The sequence below is a fragment of the Ctenocephalides felis genome, unplaced genomic scaffold, assembly GCF_003426905.1.
Source record: "Ctenocephalides felis isolate EL2017-DRISC unplaced genomic scaffold, ASM342690v1 CF-g0.4_SCAFFOLD_01886, whole genome shotgun sequence".
NCBI lineage: Eukaryota > Metazoa > Arthropoda > Insecta > Siphonaptera > Pulicidae > Ctenocephalides > Ctenocephalides felis.
Window position 1 is genome coordinate 176,914,962 of NW_020538040.1, and position 15,452 is coordinate 176,930,413.

At 30.5% G+C, this 15,452-nt stretch overlaps 2 protein-coding genes across 2 annotated transcripts in view; one reads left to right on the forward strand and one right to left on the reverse strand.

The window, feature by feature from the left end:
- Positions 1-15,452, reverse strand: part of LOC113376308 (A disintegrin and metalloproteinase with thrombospondin motifs 9-like) — a 490,112-nt gene that overhangs the window by 38,592 nt on the left and 436,068 nt on the right. The gene's annotated exons all lie outside the window — the stretch shown is intronic.
- Positions 9,969-15,452, forward strand: part of LOC113378340 (thioredoxin domain-containing protein 5 homolog) — a 20,048-nt gene continuing 14,564 nt past the window's right edge. Inside the window, exon 1 of the mRNA XM_026618878.1 lies at positions 9,969-10,271. Coding sequence (XP_026474663.1) covers positions 10,126-10,271 — 146 coding nt within the window. The 5' untranslated portion in view covers positions 9,969-10,125. The remainder of the gene's footprint in view (positions 10,272-15,452) is intronic.

A 15,452-nucleotide genomic window follows, 5' to 3' on the forward strand; every position in this document is an offset into this window, starting at 1 on the left:
ACATATGTTGTTTTTTTTATCTCTGTCTATTTAGAAGGACCAGGGGTTAAATTGAGTCAGATCCCATGTAAAATTCAATTTGTAACACAAGTTTTCCAAATTATTTCAACAGATCGTTGCGGTATTGCGGAGGAGACGGTTCAACGTGCTATGTGGTACTGGTAGCTATAACCAGTCCAGCTATGGATACACACTGTTGTCAAGATTCCTAAAGGTAAAACTTATAATAAAGTAAAATAAATGAATTATTTAGTTCTTGCTATATCACATTCTATTTTGGGTTTGTTACATCCGCAGGTGCTTCAAATTTAGAAATAATTCAGCGTGGTTATCGAAACTCTAGTAAGGACGACAATTTTCTGGGTACGTATTCATAATGCACTCAAAAAAATATTATTACTTTCAATTTTTTATATATATGTCTGAATTATTTCTTCAGCTCTCATGGACGGGCATACATCCGAATATATTTTGAATGGAAACGACATGGTCAATCTTCATCGAAAATTATTTGTGTGGGGAGGAGTTACTATTGAATATACAGGCTCGAATACAACTAATGAAAAAATTAATAGTTCTCGTACCAGACAACTGAAGTATGATCTGATTGTACAGGTAAATAATAGATAGAATAAAATCGGTTGTTACTTAATTTTAAGATTTATTCCATTGGGGTAAAGTTGCTGAAGTCGGTACCCCCTAGAAAGAAATAATTCTGTGATATTTTGTACAATTAAATTATAACTAAATCTTTATTTTGTTGTCATGTGATTGAGAATTACTGAAATTTAATCTTTCGTTATCAAAATAGGTATTTCCAAATTTTTCTTTCGTGACTTTCAGTACATTACGGGACAAACACATCCTTGCATGTAATATTCATTAAGTATTATAAACTTAGTTTTTCAATTCCGTAATATGCTTTTAGGTCCTGTCTGTAGGCCAAGAATATCCACCAGACATTGTTTACGAATATACTGAATCAAAGCGTATGGAGTATATGTGGAAAATGTCATCATGGTCTAGCTGTGATAGAATTTGTCAAGGAGTCAGGTTTGTATTTAAATTTGTGAAAATTTTCATAATTATATAATTATGTATATAACTATTATTTGCACATTTCAGTTATCAAACCCCACAATGTGTACATCGCCAAACCCAAACCATTGTATCTGACGACCACTGTGGTCATGAACATAAACCAGACAGGAAAGAGAAAACGTGCAACGATATATGTACATTGAGGTAATTATGATTATTGAATATAAATATTTTTATGAATATTTATGTTCAAAATTCATTTTGAATATAATCATTTATTTATATATATTTGTCCAGTTGGGACGTCGCCAGTTACTCAGAGTGCTCGGTTACGTGTGGGAAAGGTATTCGTCGAATTCATTGGCAATGTATCCGTAAGGATATATATGATACAAAAGAAATATTGGACGATATCATGTGCAGTCACGTCGCTAAACAGGACCCATCTGAAGGAATAATTTGTGAAAGAACATGTCCTGAATGGAAATTTAGCGAGTGGACACCGGTAGGACAAAAAACCTGTATTAAATTAAATAGTCTAAAAAATTCGGTTATTACTGATTTCTTGTCTTTATCCTTTAGTGTTCGTGTACCACGGGTTTGCAGAACAGGACGGCGCGTTGTGTGGATTTTACAGGAAAACATATGCCTGACTATATGTGCGACTCCTCCTTACGGAAACTGCAACAAAATTGCGAGAGCAGTTGCGCGCAATGGGTCGAAGGACCTTGGACACCAGTAAGATAATTCAATAATTTTATAAACAATTAATGGAATAGTATATTTCAACATCCAAATAAAAATTACATCTTTATCCGCCTATCTAAATTATTTAAAAAAATATTTTTAAACTTTTATATTTCTACATATTTCTCTATTATATTTACCAAATTTTACAAATTTCTTAAAATATTTTTTATTGATTTTTAGTTATCCACAACAGTTTACGTAGACGTATCTACATAATTACTTGTTAAATAATTTGATTTTATTTAATTTTTTTAAATTATATATTAGAAATAGTATGAATATATTAATACCTAGATATCGTTAATTTTTTATTCATTTTTCTTATGTATTTAGAGGTAAGTAAGTTTTTGTTCGACAAGTTTGCAATGGTGTTGGTGTGAAAAAATCTCTAACCGATTAAATAAAATCAAATTGACCTGGCAAAGTTACGTCTCTTACTTAACCCTTTCGCTACGAGAATAATACGACATATTTTGAAATTTTCCAATCATTGTCAATCTAAACATACTGAAATATTGAAAATTACACTCCTAAAGTAATAAATATGACAATTAGAATTGTCAATCATTACACTCCTAAAGTAATAAATATGACAATTAGAATTGTCAATAATTTAACGCAGAGTGATAATATTAAAGCAAAAGTCGACGCACTGTATGCCGTCCATAGACGACACTCATACACCCAAGTCGTCAAGCGAATGTCGCCCATGGGAGACGCTCGTAGCCAAAGGGTTAATTTTAAAACAGTTCTGCTTAATTTAAGTAACCTAGGAATGAAAATTCCGAAATCGTTGTGGATAATTAGATTGGTATATGGATTAACAGCATTAACAATTTTTCTTGCGCGGAGATGGCTAACATAGTGTTATTTTCGCCTCGCGCCTATGCTAATACTTATATTTTCTAATAAATACATCAAATGGAATTATAATTAGTGCTCGGCGACTTGTGGCTCTGGAATCAAGAAACGCGCGCTAATTTGCAAGCTGAATGACAAACTGCTCAGTGGCGAATACTGTCAAGGTCCCAGTCCTAAAACTGAGGATACGTGCGAAATGGAACCATGTCCTACTTCTGTAAGTGCCTTTCTTGGCGTTCTCGTTAGGGAAAATATGCATGATCTACTCTTATTTTCAAAGAGAAATATGCATTGTTTCGTAATTTAATATATCTTATTTTATTCCTATAGATATAGTCCAGTTTGAGACTAGAAATCACTTCTACATAATAAAATTCAAACATTTCTGCTTCAAAATTTTATCTATATAATCTTCTGTATCATTTTCTTCAAACTTTATCATAAACACTTTAATGATATTAATAAATAATTTTAATTAAAACTGATATAATCATGTTGAAGTAAATCTATAATCTTTGGACAACTATGATTTATCAAAGAGTTTTCGGTCGATGCAAAATTTAGAATATGACAAAAAATCAGTAAACAGTGATACATATATAAATATAGAGAACTCTCGAAAATTTATTTAGATTTTTTTTTAAATACATTCTGCCACTTCTGGTACATCTATCGTCACAAGTAGTATTTGGGATCATTATACTAAAACAAGGTTACTTATTTAGATTAAAAATGGACATTGTTAATAGACAATATTATTTTTCCAAAAGTGCTTCCAATTTTCAGTACATGCATTTTTCCAAATATCACAACTATAATATAAAAAAACACCACAACTTTTGTTCGTGCTTTATTCGTACTTAGTACTTGGTAATATGCAGCAAAAATTAAATTTGTTACGTCCTTGATAAATTAATTAATCATTAAGACGTTATGATCAAGTGATTGTGACATTCTAACTTTTACTAGGCAATCAAGCACAAAAACATCTGCTTTATTTTAAATTAACGCTTTCATATAATTCAATAATGTTGCTTTTATTAACACGCGCTATCAAAATATAACCAGATTCAAGGTTTTATGCAATTCATATAATTTTTTATTGTCAATAAAAACAGGATCTGTATACAATGAGGCCTGAGGACAATCTCACGTTGTACAACGTGGGCAATTACGATTACAATTACGACAATCATAAGATTCATGCCGTTGATGTTGTTCCAGTGATGAAGCACCACTTTGCTTATGCTTGGCGAACTGGTCTATGGGGAGAGGTATTCAATAAAAAATAGTTTTATGTAATAAAAGTGTTTGAATAACTAAATATTTATCCCATCATATCGGCAATCTGCCAGATTCAATCTCTAATTACTTATCACCAGAGTTACAATCAATGTTTCAAGTCCTATCGTCAGTATTATAGAAATTCTTTGATAAGCTAGACTTTATTTTACTATTGTAATAAAATATTGATGATTTTTGTTTTTAAATAGTGTTCGTGTACAAAACGTGAACGTGTACGTCTTGTGGAGTGCATGAGAGGTAACGAAGTCGCATCTCCTATATTATGTTCCGCAAACAGACCCCTGAACCGTGAGTCCTGCGAAGACCCTCAATGTGGTAAATGGATTTATGGAGATTGGGGACAAGTAAATATATTATTTCCAACTGCACAATCTATATATATTCAAACTCATGCACTATTTATTTATTTTAGTGTCAACGAGATTGCATGCAGCGCAGACAAGTTGTTTGTCAACATAAGACGACCAGAATGACCTTACCGGATAGCGAATGTGATCCCAGGCAAAAAATGCAGGCTACTCAGTTTTGTAAACCGGATTTACGATATCAATGGACGGTAAGTATGGCTATAAAAGATTTTGAATCAAAAATTATTCTTATTTCAATTTTTAACTTTATTTGTTAACTGTATTCAGTGTACGCGAAGCAGAGGACGTCACGGCATCCGGTGTAAGGATATGCTTGATTTTCTATCTCCTTTAAAGGATGACCATTTGTGCAGCCAGTGTTACCGGCAGCATGCTTATAAGGACTGCAAGACGCACCGTTCACCATGGCGCAAGACCGCCTGGTCACCCGTGAGTGATAAAAAAAACCATCTAGATTTAGTTCTTTTTACAACAATTCAAAATACTATTGCTTTGTTATTTAATTTCAATATTAGAAGTGAATAATTATGTTCTTCAATTTAAATATTTAATTTAAACTAAATGTTTGATTGAATGAAAAGCTGATGTGCATGGTCCATCAGCTTATACTATTGGGATTGCGCTAATAATAAATTTGGTTTTTTATTCAAATAACGAAATCAGGATTCCACCATACATCTTCCATCTGTTTAAACTCATGAAAATTATCAATAAGCCAAATGAGTTTATATTAAGTTCTTATACTAAAAAACATTCAATAGTTTTCGAGATATGCGTGGTTGATGGATCGCTTGCTCCGCGCTAAATACTAATATATAAACAGATGGTATGTTCTCAAAAACACATTTTGCGATTTTGATGAAACTTGGCACACATTGTTAATGTACCTCACGTAAAATGAGCCCAAAATTTAAAGATGGTACGTTTAATAGTTTTCGAGATATGCGTGGTTGATGGATCGCTGGCTCCGCTCTAAATACTAATATAAAAACAGATGGTATGTTCTCAAAAACAGATTTTGCGATTTTGATGAAACTTGGCATACATTGTTATTGTACCTTATCTAAAATGAGACCAAAATTTAAAGTTGGTACATTTAATAGTTTTCGAGATAGGTTGATGGATCGCTGGCTCCGAGCTAAATACTAACATATTAACAGATGGTAAGTTCTCAAAAACGCATTTTGCGATTTTGATGAAACTTGGCATACATTGTTATTGTACCTTATCTAAAATGAGATCAAAATTTAAAGTTGGTACATTTAATAGTTTTCGAAATAGGTTGATGTATCGCTGGCTCCAAGCTAAATACTAATATATTAACATATGGTATGTTCTCAAAAACGCATTTTGCGATTTTGATGAAACTTGGTACACATGGTTATTGTACCTTACCAATAATGACCAAAATTTAAAGTTGGAAGTAACCCTTACACAATCTATCAATATAATTACAAAATAACTTTATATTTACAGTGCATTGGCAAATGTGGTGAACCCGGCCATCAAGTTAGAAATGTTACTTGTGTAGAAAATATTAGACAAAGAATTAGGTAAGAGTGCTATTGTTTGTTGTTATCATTTTCTAGAAACTAATAATAATTATTAAAATTATTATTTTGTAGTCGACCCAATAGACATCCTTTACAATATTGGAGAGGTACAGAATCACCATCTACACAATACTGCAATATTTTCCCTCGGCCATCTAGTGTAAGAACTTGCGACCCTGTTTGTAGCTATCATTGGGTTACTAAAGCATGGCAAAAGGTAATTATATAGCGGTCAACTTATTGAATTTATGTATTATTGATTTTAATTTGATTTGGCTATAGTGCTCACACACATGTGGACGCAAAGGAAGAAAGAAGAGGCACGTTTACTGTTCATTAAATGGTGGGACGAAAGAATATGATGAACATTTTTGTTCAAAGATGAGAAAGCCAAATGCAGAGAAAAATTGCAACAGAAGAAAAAAATGTAAGTTTGATCCAAAATCTTTTTTTTTATATTAGATTTAAATATTCATTAATTGAATTAATTGTATAGGCATTGCTACAAGATGCAAAGAAGTTCGTGCTTCAGAAGATGGTGAATACACGCTTATTGTTAATGGGAAAACTGCCAATGTATACTGTTCAGGAATGAAAACTGCAAATCCATTAGAATATATATCACTGCCTGCTGGATATCAGGAAAATAGATCGGATTTCGTCGACAAACGAAGGTAACAAAGTTTAAAGGGATTAGTTCTTTGACGACCGGTAAAGCCATTTCTATGATTAGCAGACAAGTGAAAAAAAATCATCCACGTTTTCGCCAAAAATACTAAAATCCTATAGATCTACGAAAAGTAGTTTAATTATAAAATATCATTAAACATTGGTATAATTGGCTATGCTTTCATAACATACACCATGTATGTTCTAAGCTCGTATTCGTATTATGAACTTATCTGAAAGACGTTTCAATTTTTATTAATTATGTCTATTATTTACCTATATTGAGAAGTTCATGCAACTTTCTTTTATGTAAAATGCCACTTACGCCTAGTTTATTTATTTTAGATATACTTTAGAGTGCATGAAAGGATCTCATGAATGCAAAGAGTGTGATGAACGAGGAGCTCGAAGAAGTACAACATTCTTTGGAAAAGTGAGATTAAATATCACATCATTGCAAATTATAGGTAAGAGAAGAGGTTTCTTAGAATTTTGTGTTATGACAAATTTTCATAAACAATAAGGAATATGATTATTTTTCTTATTCAGTGAATGATACACGTTTCACTGAACAACATGGAGGAGAAGCACTGCCTTTTGCAAATGCAGGAGACTGCACTTTAAATGGACCATCCTGTACTCAAGGGTGGTTTGCCATAGATTTGTCAGGGACAGATTTTAGGATACACTCCCAGAGTTCATGGAACCAACTGCATTCAAATAATGCACCCCAGTCGTGCTTAGAACGCAGACCCACTGTAAGGAACAGTTTGAATTTATCAACCAAAATGATAAAATCATAAATCGTTGAAATTAATTAATATTTATTTTCAGCACCGAAAAGTTATGGGTCATTCAGGAGGCACAACTTGTGGAACATGCATTTATTCAAGAGGACTGTATGTGCAAGTGACTTAATGTGATTGTGTTAGCATTGAAGTGCACGGATATGATTTAAAACCCTAAATAAGGTTTAGATCTGAAATCGAGTTAAACCCCTTTGGATAAATCGGGTCTGCAGATACGAACATGTGGTTTCAGTGCATTGTGACCTTAACCAATTTCTCAGTGCTGTATTTTTATTTGAATTTTTATCATTAGACCTACTGGAAACAGTAGAATATCTATCCATCACTGTACAAAATGAGATTGACACTGCCAGTCGCTCTAAGTTAATTTTTTTTATAAAAATAATTCTATCAATATTTATAGTCTCATTTCATGTAAATTCGCGTTAATTCTTAGGTTTAGTAATCTGTGTCATATTTATTAACATTTTTTATGTTAAAATTATAAAGATCATAAAAAATTATTTTATTGTTAATATTTGCCATATATTTTTAATTCTCTGCTTAAAGTATTCAATTACAAAAAGTCTTGGCAGAAATTATTTTCTATAAAAAGTAAAAATGAGATTAGCTACTCATCGTCATTTTTATTAAAATATTATACATTATTATAAATTCAGTACATTCAATTTGAGTTGTCTAATCTTTGACGACAAAGCTTGCGAAGTTAAGCAAAATAATAAGCATAATCATGTCGTTTTAATTGTTTTCAATAATTGCACAACTTTAATTGGACCAGTGAATTAATTATCGAGTCATGTTGACTTTATATGAAGTATTCTCTTTCATGGATATACATAAAAAGATATTATATGTGACATATATGTATCGAATATTATAATGTAAATTATTATCGTAAGAAATATATTAGGATAATTATATAGGTGTATACCAATTATTGATATTGTATGAATGTAAGCTAAATTGCTGGACAGAATAAAGTAAAAGCATGAAATAGAAACAAATAATTTTATTTTTTTATTAACTTTCAATAGGGGGTATATTATTTGTAATCTGAAGTTAACTATCAGGTTGATAATGAAGACGCAAATTAGAAATATAAATATACAATTAACAATTGTATTTACTATATATATATATATATATAAATGCTTTGTATTTCAACAACTTATCATATATCATTCGTTTGATTAAATGGCAGTAGTGACTTTGCGTAGGTGAGGTGTTTTGACATAGGATTTTTATTCCAAATTTGATACGATTTGATGAAGTCCTGGGTTTCCTTGACATAGTTATAGTCATTTGAAGATAAGCTATGATCATTAATACACAAAATTCATGTGCAAAAAGGTTATAAAAGTTGAAAGACATAGCTTGGAAGAGCTTTGTCTTCACTTGGACAAGTTTAGGTCTGATTGTAAAGTTTGAAGAGGTCGACATGTAATAAAGTTCAGAATTAATTTTGATAAAATATAATGTTACAAGATTAAAAATGCACAGGCAGTTAGTATATTATTGCATTGAAAATTCTTCTGCTGAAGGATTTACCGGACAAGGACAAAATTACATGTATTCCACTTTCATGAAACATAAAAATACTTGAAGCTCAAAAACCTAATATGAGTCTCAGCAAATATATATTCAATATGAAATATTATTATTCTTATTCTTCTTATAAGAATATTCTTCTTTAAGAAAAATCCAATCGAAATTGAAAATAATTAACATTTGCAACACAAATGAAGAAGCTCACGGGCACTTTTACAGATCACCCCAATAGTAACATCCAAGCCCTTGGCCAATATACATTAGAAATAGTTTGGTATGGCAAACCAAATCATAGGGTCAATCAGGGTATAGTTTGGCATGGAACTATATCCTGATCAATTCTTAGCAGCATTTGAAATAGTCCAGTCATTATAGTGAGTTCACCTCAAAAATTCGAGATACCCAGCTGTAAGTCTACCTACCATATTTAGGTTTTGAGACAACTTGAAGATGTCAATATACTAGTATTTACAGACTTACAGCTGGGTATTTCGAATTCCGAGATTCTTACCTAATTTAAGCTTAAATGACTGGACTAGAACATATTATTTCTTTATGAACGGATACAATGTTTTGTAAATCTTCTTATCAAAAGTATTCTGATAAAATCTAATAACTTTCCTAATTATTGACATGTGGTCTTTTTCGGGAAATTCGTGATCTTTTTCCTTTTTTTCACATATGTTATATATTATGCTGATTAAGATAAAATGTATTGCAATATTTATATGTTATTGTGACAGTATAATACTCTTAGGTAATAAACTCATATATACCACTCATATACTGTAATTCAACTTATTCAATAAAATACATGTTTTTAAAACTAAAAATATTGCAACACAAATAATTAATAATAAAAATTAAAAAAAAATAAACATTTGCAACACGAATAAGCACAATTTGAAACAAATCGAACTGTCAATTTGACAGTAAACAACTTCATATGTCAGTTGTCACCAACAAAACAATTCATAAATCTGTCATTGTGTTTCGCGACAAATCCGCTAGGAGTGAACTTGTCTGCTGACCGAAGAACGCGTCGATGTGTCAAGTGTCAAAATCATGACACTCGACAAATGAACAGTAGTGTATGGACATTAGGTTAGAAAACGTTTAACCGTGTTGGTTTCTAGTCGTGATACTGTGTTAATTAATAGAGTATTCTGTATCTATTACCATAGTGTTTTGTTTGTTTAAATAGTTTTTAAAGATAACAAAATGAACTTAATTATACTTTTCGGCCTGTGTTTTGTTACGTTTTGTACGGGACATGAGGAAAGCCCTTACACATTCCAATATACGAAAGAGAACTTTCAAGAGGGAGTTGGAAAAAATAACCATTTCATCATGTTTTATGCACCCTGGTAAATATAATATATATTTAATCATAATATTTATACAAGAATAAGAATAATATTAAACCGCTTAACATGTAGGTTAGATATTGTATTTTATATGATGCTCATATAAAATTACTTTTATATCTTTTTTTACACTACCTTACATTTATATATTCTATTAATGTGTTTATAATTAACAGTTGTATGATATTTAATGCTATAATTATTATTATTAGATTTATAATATATTACCTTAATCCGTAATTTTCTGCATTTTTTGAACATTTTATTAAACACACAATTTTTTTTAAACAAATTTGATTGATATTATTAATTGAGTTCATAGTTTTGTTGTGGATTATGATTGCAATCAATTTTCTTGGAAACTCCTCAATCTGTATTTCTAGTTTTCTGTACTTCCTAATTTATTCTTGTATATTTTATTCCTTCATTACTTGAATTTGTCTAAATATTAAAATAAACAATTTTTTTTTCATATTAATCACTTCGTTAAAGTTCGCTGACACTTGTGATTCCAGAACAAGTTTTTATCAAAAAGACAATAAAATTATTTTAAGTACATGTAGATACAAGTTGTCTTATCATGTTGATACAGATTAAAATAAATTCATTTATAATTTTATTACTACTTTGTGAGACTACAAAATGTTTAACGAAATGACATTCTGTTTTATTATTATTGTTTTAATTATTATTAATTAAATTATATGTTCATAAATGTTGTATCTCGGTTAAACAATGGTTATAACAATTCTTATATAATCTAACAATTATTGTATATGAGCACAGTGGTTTCTAACCTTTTCAAAACGCGATACCCTCCTCAACCCCGTGCCCACAGATTGGAAACCACTGTATTAACACATACACACACCTACACCTTTATACATATATAAAAAGAATAATTCCATCAACATTTCACTATATAAGAATAAAATTTTTAATTTTAATAAAAAAATATCTAATTTGTTAAAGCTATAAAATTATAGCTAGTTTTAAACTAAGAGTTTGTTATTAATTTCTATATAGATATAAAAACAGTAAATATATGCCAACTTTTTAGAACCACCCCCCATGTTTTTTTAAAAAAAAACAATGTTGCCCCTGCTTAATTTTTCTACCAATTTTATAATTATTTATCATATCAACTGATATTATAATTTATTTATCATGCTACAAATTAATATATAATAGGTACAAGTATACCTAATAATAATTTATTATTTTTTTATATAATTTAAACATTTTTGGTATATTTTCCGAAATAGTATTTGAAAATCTGTACGCCCCCATTAGAATAGCCTTGTGCCCCTCTGAGGAGGAGAATCCCCAGGGGTTGGAAACCACGGGTATTAACATATTCACACACCAAATTAGCTAATGTTTAATTAACAGTTAGTATTAATTTCTTTATAGCTATAGAAACAGTAAAATATAGCCAGTTTTCTTTTTTTACTAACTATATTATATTAACACAGTGGCTGCCAACCTTTTAGGACCGCGCCCCCCTGTTTCTTTAAAAAGCACAATGTTGCGCCCTCCATATTTTTACTACCAGTCTCATTTTATACTCAACTTATATTATAGTTTATTTATCGTAATATGTAAAAGTATACATAAATAATAAATAATATTTTTTTAAATTATTATTTTAACATTTTGGTATATTTTCCAAAATAGTATTTTACCTGTACGCTTCCAGTAGAATAGTCTTGTGCCCCTCCGAGGAGGAGACCCCCAGGGGTTGGAAATCACGATATTAATACATTCAAACACCAAATTATACAGATATGAAAAGAATAACAATACCATTAATATTTTCCTATATAAGAATAAAATTTAATCTCGAATATGTTGAAAATATGAAATTATTGATATAGCTAGTTTTAATTTAATAGCTAGGTGTCAATTTCTATACAGCTATAAAAGCAGCTAGTTTTCTTTTCTTTTTTTAATGATAATTATAAAAAATTATCTTACATAAAGTATTACTCATACTTCATTTCATTGTAAACTATATATCATTTTAAACTACAATTTAATTTTTATAAGTGGTAATATAAAATTATAGTGCCTTAAGAAACTACTATTTTTTTAAATTAAAATCTGGCTATTACTATTTCTACGTTTTTGATTTTCGATTGTCATGCTAGTGAGATATAAATAACGACTTTCAAAACGATAAGACGACGCATTTAGCTTTGTAATAAACATGAGCGACTGCCAAATTTTTTTATTATAATAGTCTAGAGAATTTAAAGTTCAAAGGTCAATAATCTTCACCGACACTCAATACTTTTACAATTGATGAAAGATAAAATGTATGGATGTTTCATTTGTTTTTAAGTGGAACCGGATAAAATTAATGGACAATTTAGTTGATTATTAAAATTTTGTGTTATTTTACAAAATTAGATTGTTCTGAATTGCTACTATTCTTTGTTGTAAGCACATGTTGAGGTATTTATTTTAGTATACTGTGACACATTTGATAGATTCGGAAGCCGGTTTGACGAAGAAATATATACTATTTATTACTACTAGAATGTATATTTTTTAATTTTTTGAAGTTTTTCTCCGGAAAATTGGTTTTCTAATTGTAGATTTTTTATCTTCATTGTAGTGATTACCTCATGTTTTTGAAGTAAAACTTCTTAGGCGCGATATGGGTGTAAAATTTTTAGGCGCGACACGGGTGTAAATCCGTTACAAATGCAACGAAATGCCAACGTGTAGTTGAACACTACACGCCGTAAGCGCTGATGTCGCGAGTATCCACTCCATTAATTGAATCACGTTTTTTTACAAAAGAAGAGGTTGCTGTATTATGTCCTCATGGAATAAGACTTTCTTAGAGAATAAATGTGCCATGGAATTCATAAATTTATATTTAATCTCGTTGAAGACAAAATAATATCTACTACTGCCACGGATATTTATGTAGGTTGCATGCGAAGATCAACAATCATACATTCGTCAGCAGTTTCAAAAAAATCGTTATTGATACCGGGGCTTTGCCGTATGAAATAATTTTAGTTCTGAATAAATTTTACATAATAACAACTAATATTGGGTAAGTGATGCTTTAGCTAATGGTTGTGTGGGAAAATTATGTACATAGAACGTGGCATAATGATGAACTTCTACGTTTATGGTTTGAATTTCCCGGTAAGATAGGTAACAAAATTAGGAAGAAAGCTTCACATCATATTCAAACTCTTAAATCAGTAGGACAGCTGTGCCGATGCTCAGGAGATCTTATTATTATTGTGTTATATGATTATTAAAAGATGATTTTAAAATTCAAATATGATGTTTTTTTTATTTTTATCTTAATTGCCTACTCATACAATATTAAAAGTTTTACTTCAATCGCGTGTGATCCTTACGCGCACTCTTTTTTTTACTACACGTAGTTTTTTTTGCAAATACACACTCTTTGTAGTAGATTTACTACACTCGCTGTAGTACCTTCAGTAGATTTACATACACATTCATTGTAGTACATTTACTTCACACACGCTGTAGTAGGTTTACTACACTCGTTGTAGTAGGTTTACTACATTCGTCGTAGTACATTTATTTCACTCGTAGATTTTATACCCTCAAAGTAGTAAATTTTTTTGCTTCACTACTAAAACTACGTTTTAGTAGTTTTTTGTTTGCTACGTTCATTGCAGTCGATTTTACAACAAACTCAATGTAGTACATTACTTCACACGCGCTGTAGTAGGTTTACTACACTCGTTGTAGTACCTTTACTCATTGCGCATTTTCTACCTCAATGTAGATTTTTTTGCTACTACACTTGTTTAGTAGTTTTTTGGTTGCTAGTACCTCATTGCAGTAAATTTACATACACGTTGTAGTAGAGCTACTATATTCGCTGTATTACATTTACTTCACTCGTAGATTTCTGCCCTCATGTAGTAGATTTTTTTTGCTACATTCGTTTTAGTAGTTTTTTGTTTGCTACGTTTATTTTGCAGTAAATTTTTACAAACAAACTCAATATAGTACATTTACTTTCACACGCGCTGTAAGTAGTTACTACACTCGTTGTAGTACCTTTACTCGTTGTAGATTTTCTACTCTCTATGTAGTAAGTTTTTTGCTACACTTGTTTAGAGTAGTTTTTGTTTACTACTTTCATTGCAGTAGATTTTTACAAACAAACTCAATGTCGTACCATTACTTCACACACGCTGTAGTAGGTTTTACTACACTCGTTGTAGTAGATTGACAACACACGTTGTAGTAGGCTTACTACACTTGTAGGTTTCTACCCTCATTGAAGTAGATTTTTTTGCTACACTCGTTTAAGTAGTTTTTTGTTTGAACTACGCTCATTGCAGCAGATTTACATACCACTTATTGTAGTGGATTTATGTACTTCACACGTAGTAGATTTACTACACACACGTTGTAGTACATTTACTACACACGGTGTAGTAGATTTACTACACACGTTGTAGTAGATTGAGTCTACACACTATGTAGTAAATTTACTACACTCGTTGTAGTAAGGTGCTGCACTCATTGTAGTAGAATTCTCAAACGGATGTACATATTTAAGTAATGTAAAATCAATTGAATAAATGGATAAGAACTCGCATTGATTTGTTTTGAGCTATGATCGACACAGGCGTTTCTTTATAATAACAGACAGGTACAATTTTTTTCGAAATTATCAGTTGGGAATCGTGCTGATTAGTTTTTGGTAAAGATTGACCTGGTCGTTTCTTCATTATTAAATTAAATAAAATAAAAAAATGCTACTTTGCAAGAAGTTGAATTATTATTATATTTGACAACTCGTCAAGATATGCTTTCATAATAATTATTAATTTGAAGAACATCAATATTTAACTATTTGTTCGGAGTTAATTTTAGTCACGAGATTCTGTATGCATATACGCGTATTGCAAACAGCACTTATGCAAATAATGCGGTTATTATATTTATGCAATATTTACTAACAAGCCTATAGCATTGAAAATTGTATTATCGATTATTTCTACTCAGTGATAATGGCTTTGGTCTTGCAAGCCAAGGTTCCAAATTCGGCAGTATGATATCAAGCAATAACCACTTTGGTTCTAAAATATGTTTCTAAGTGAAAATATCTTTTTTGCGACATCGTTGCATCAAATTAAAATATGTATATTATTTATTGATTCATTT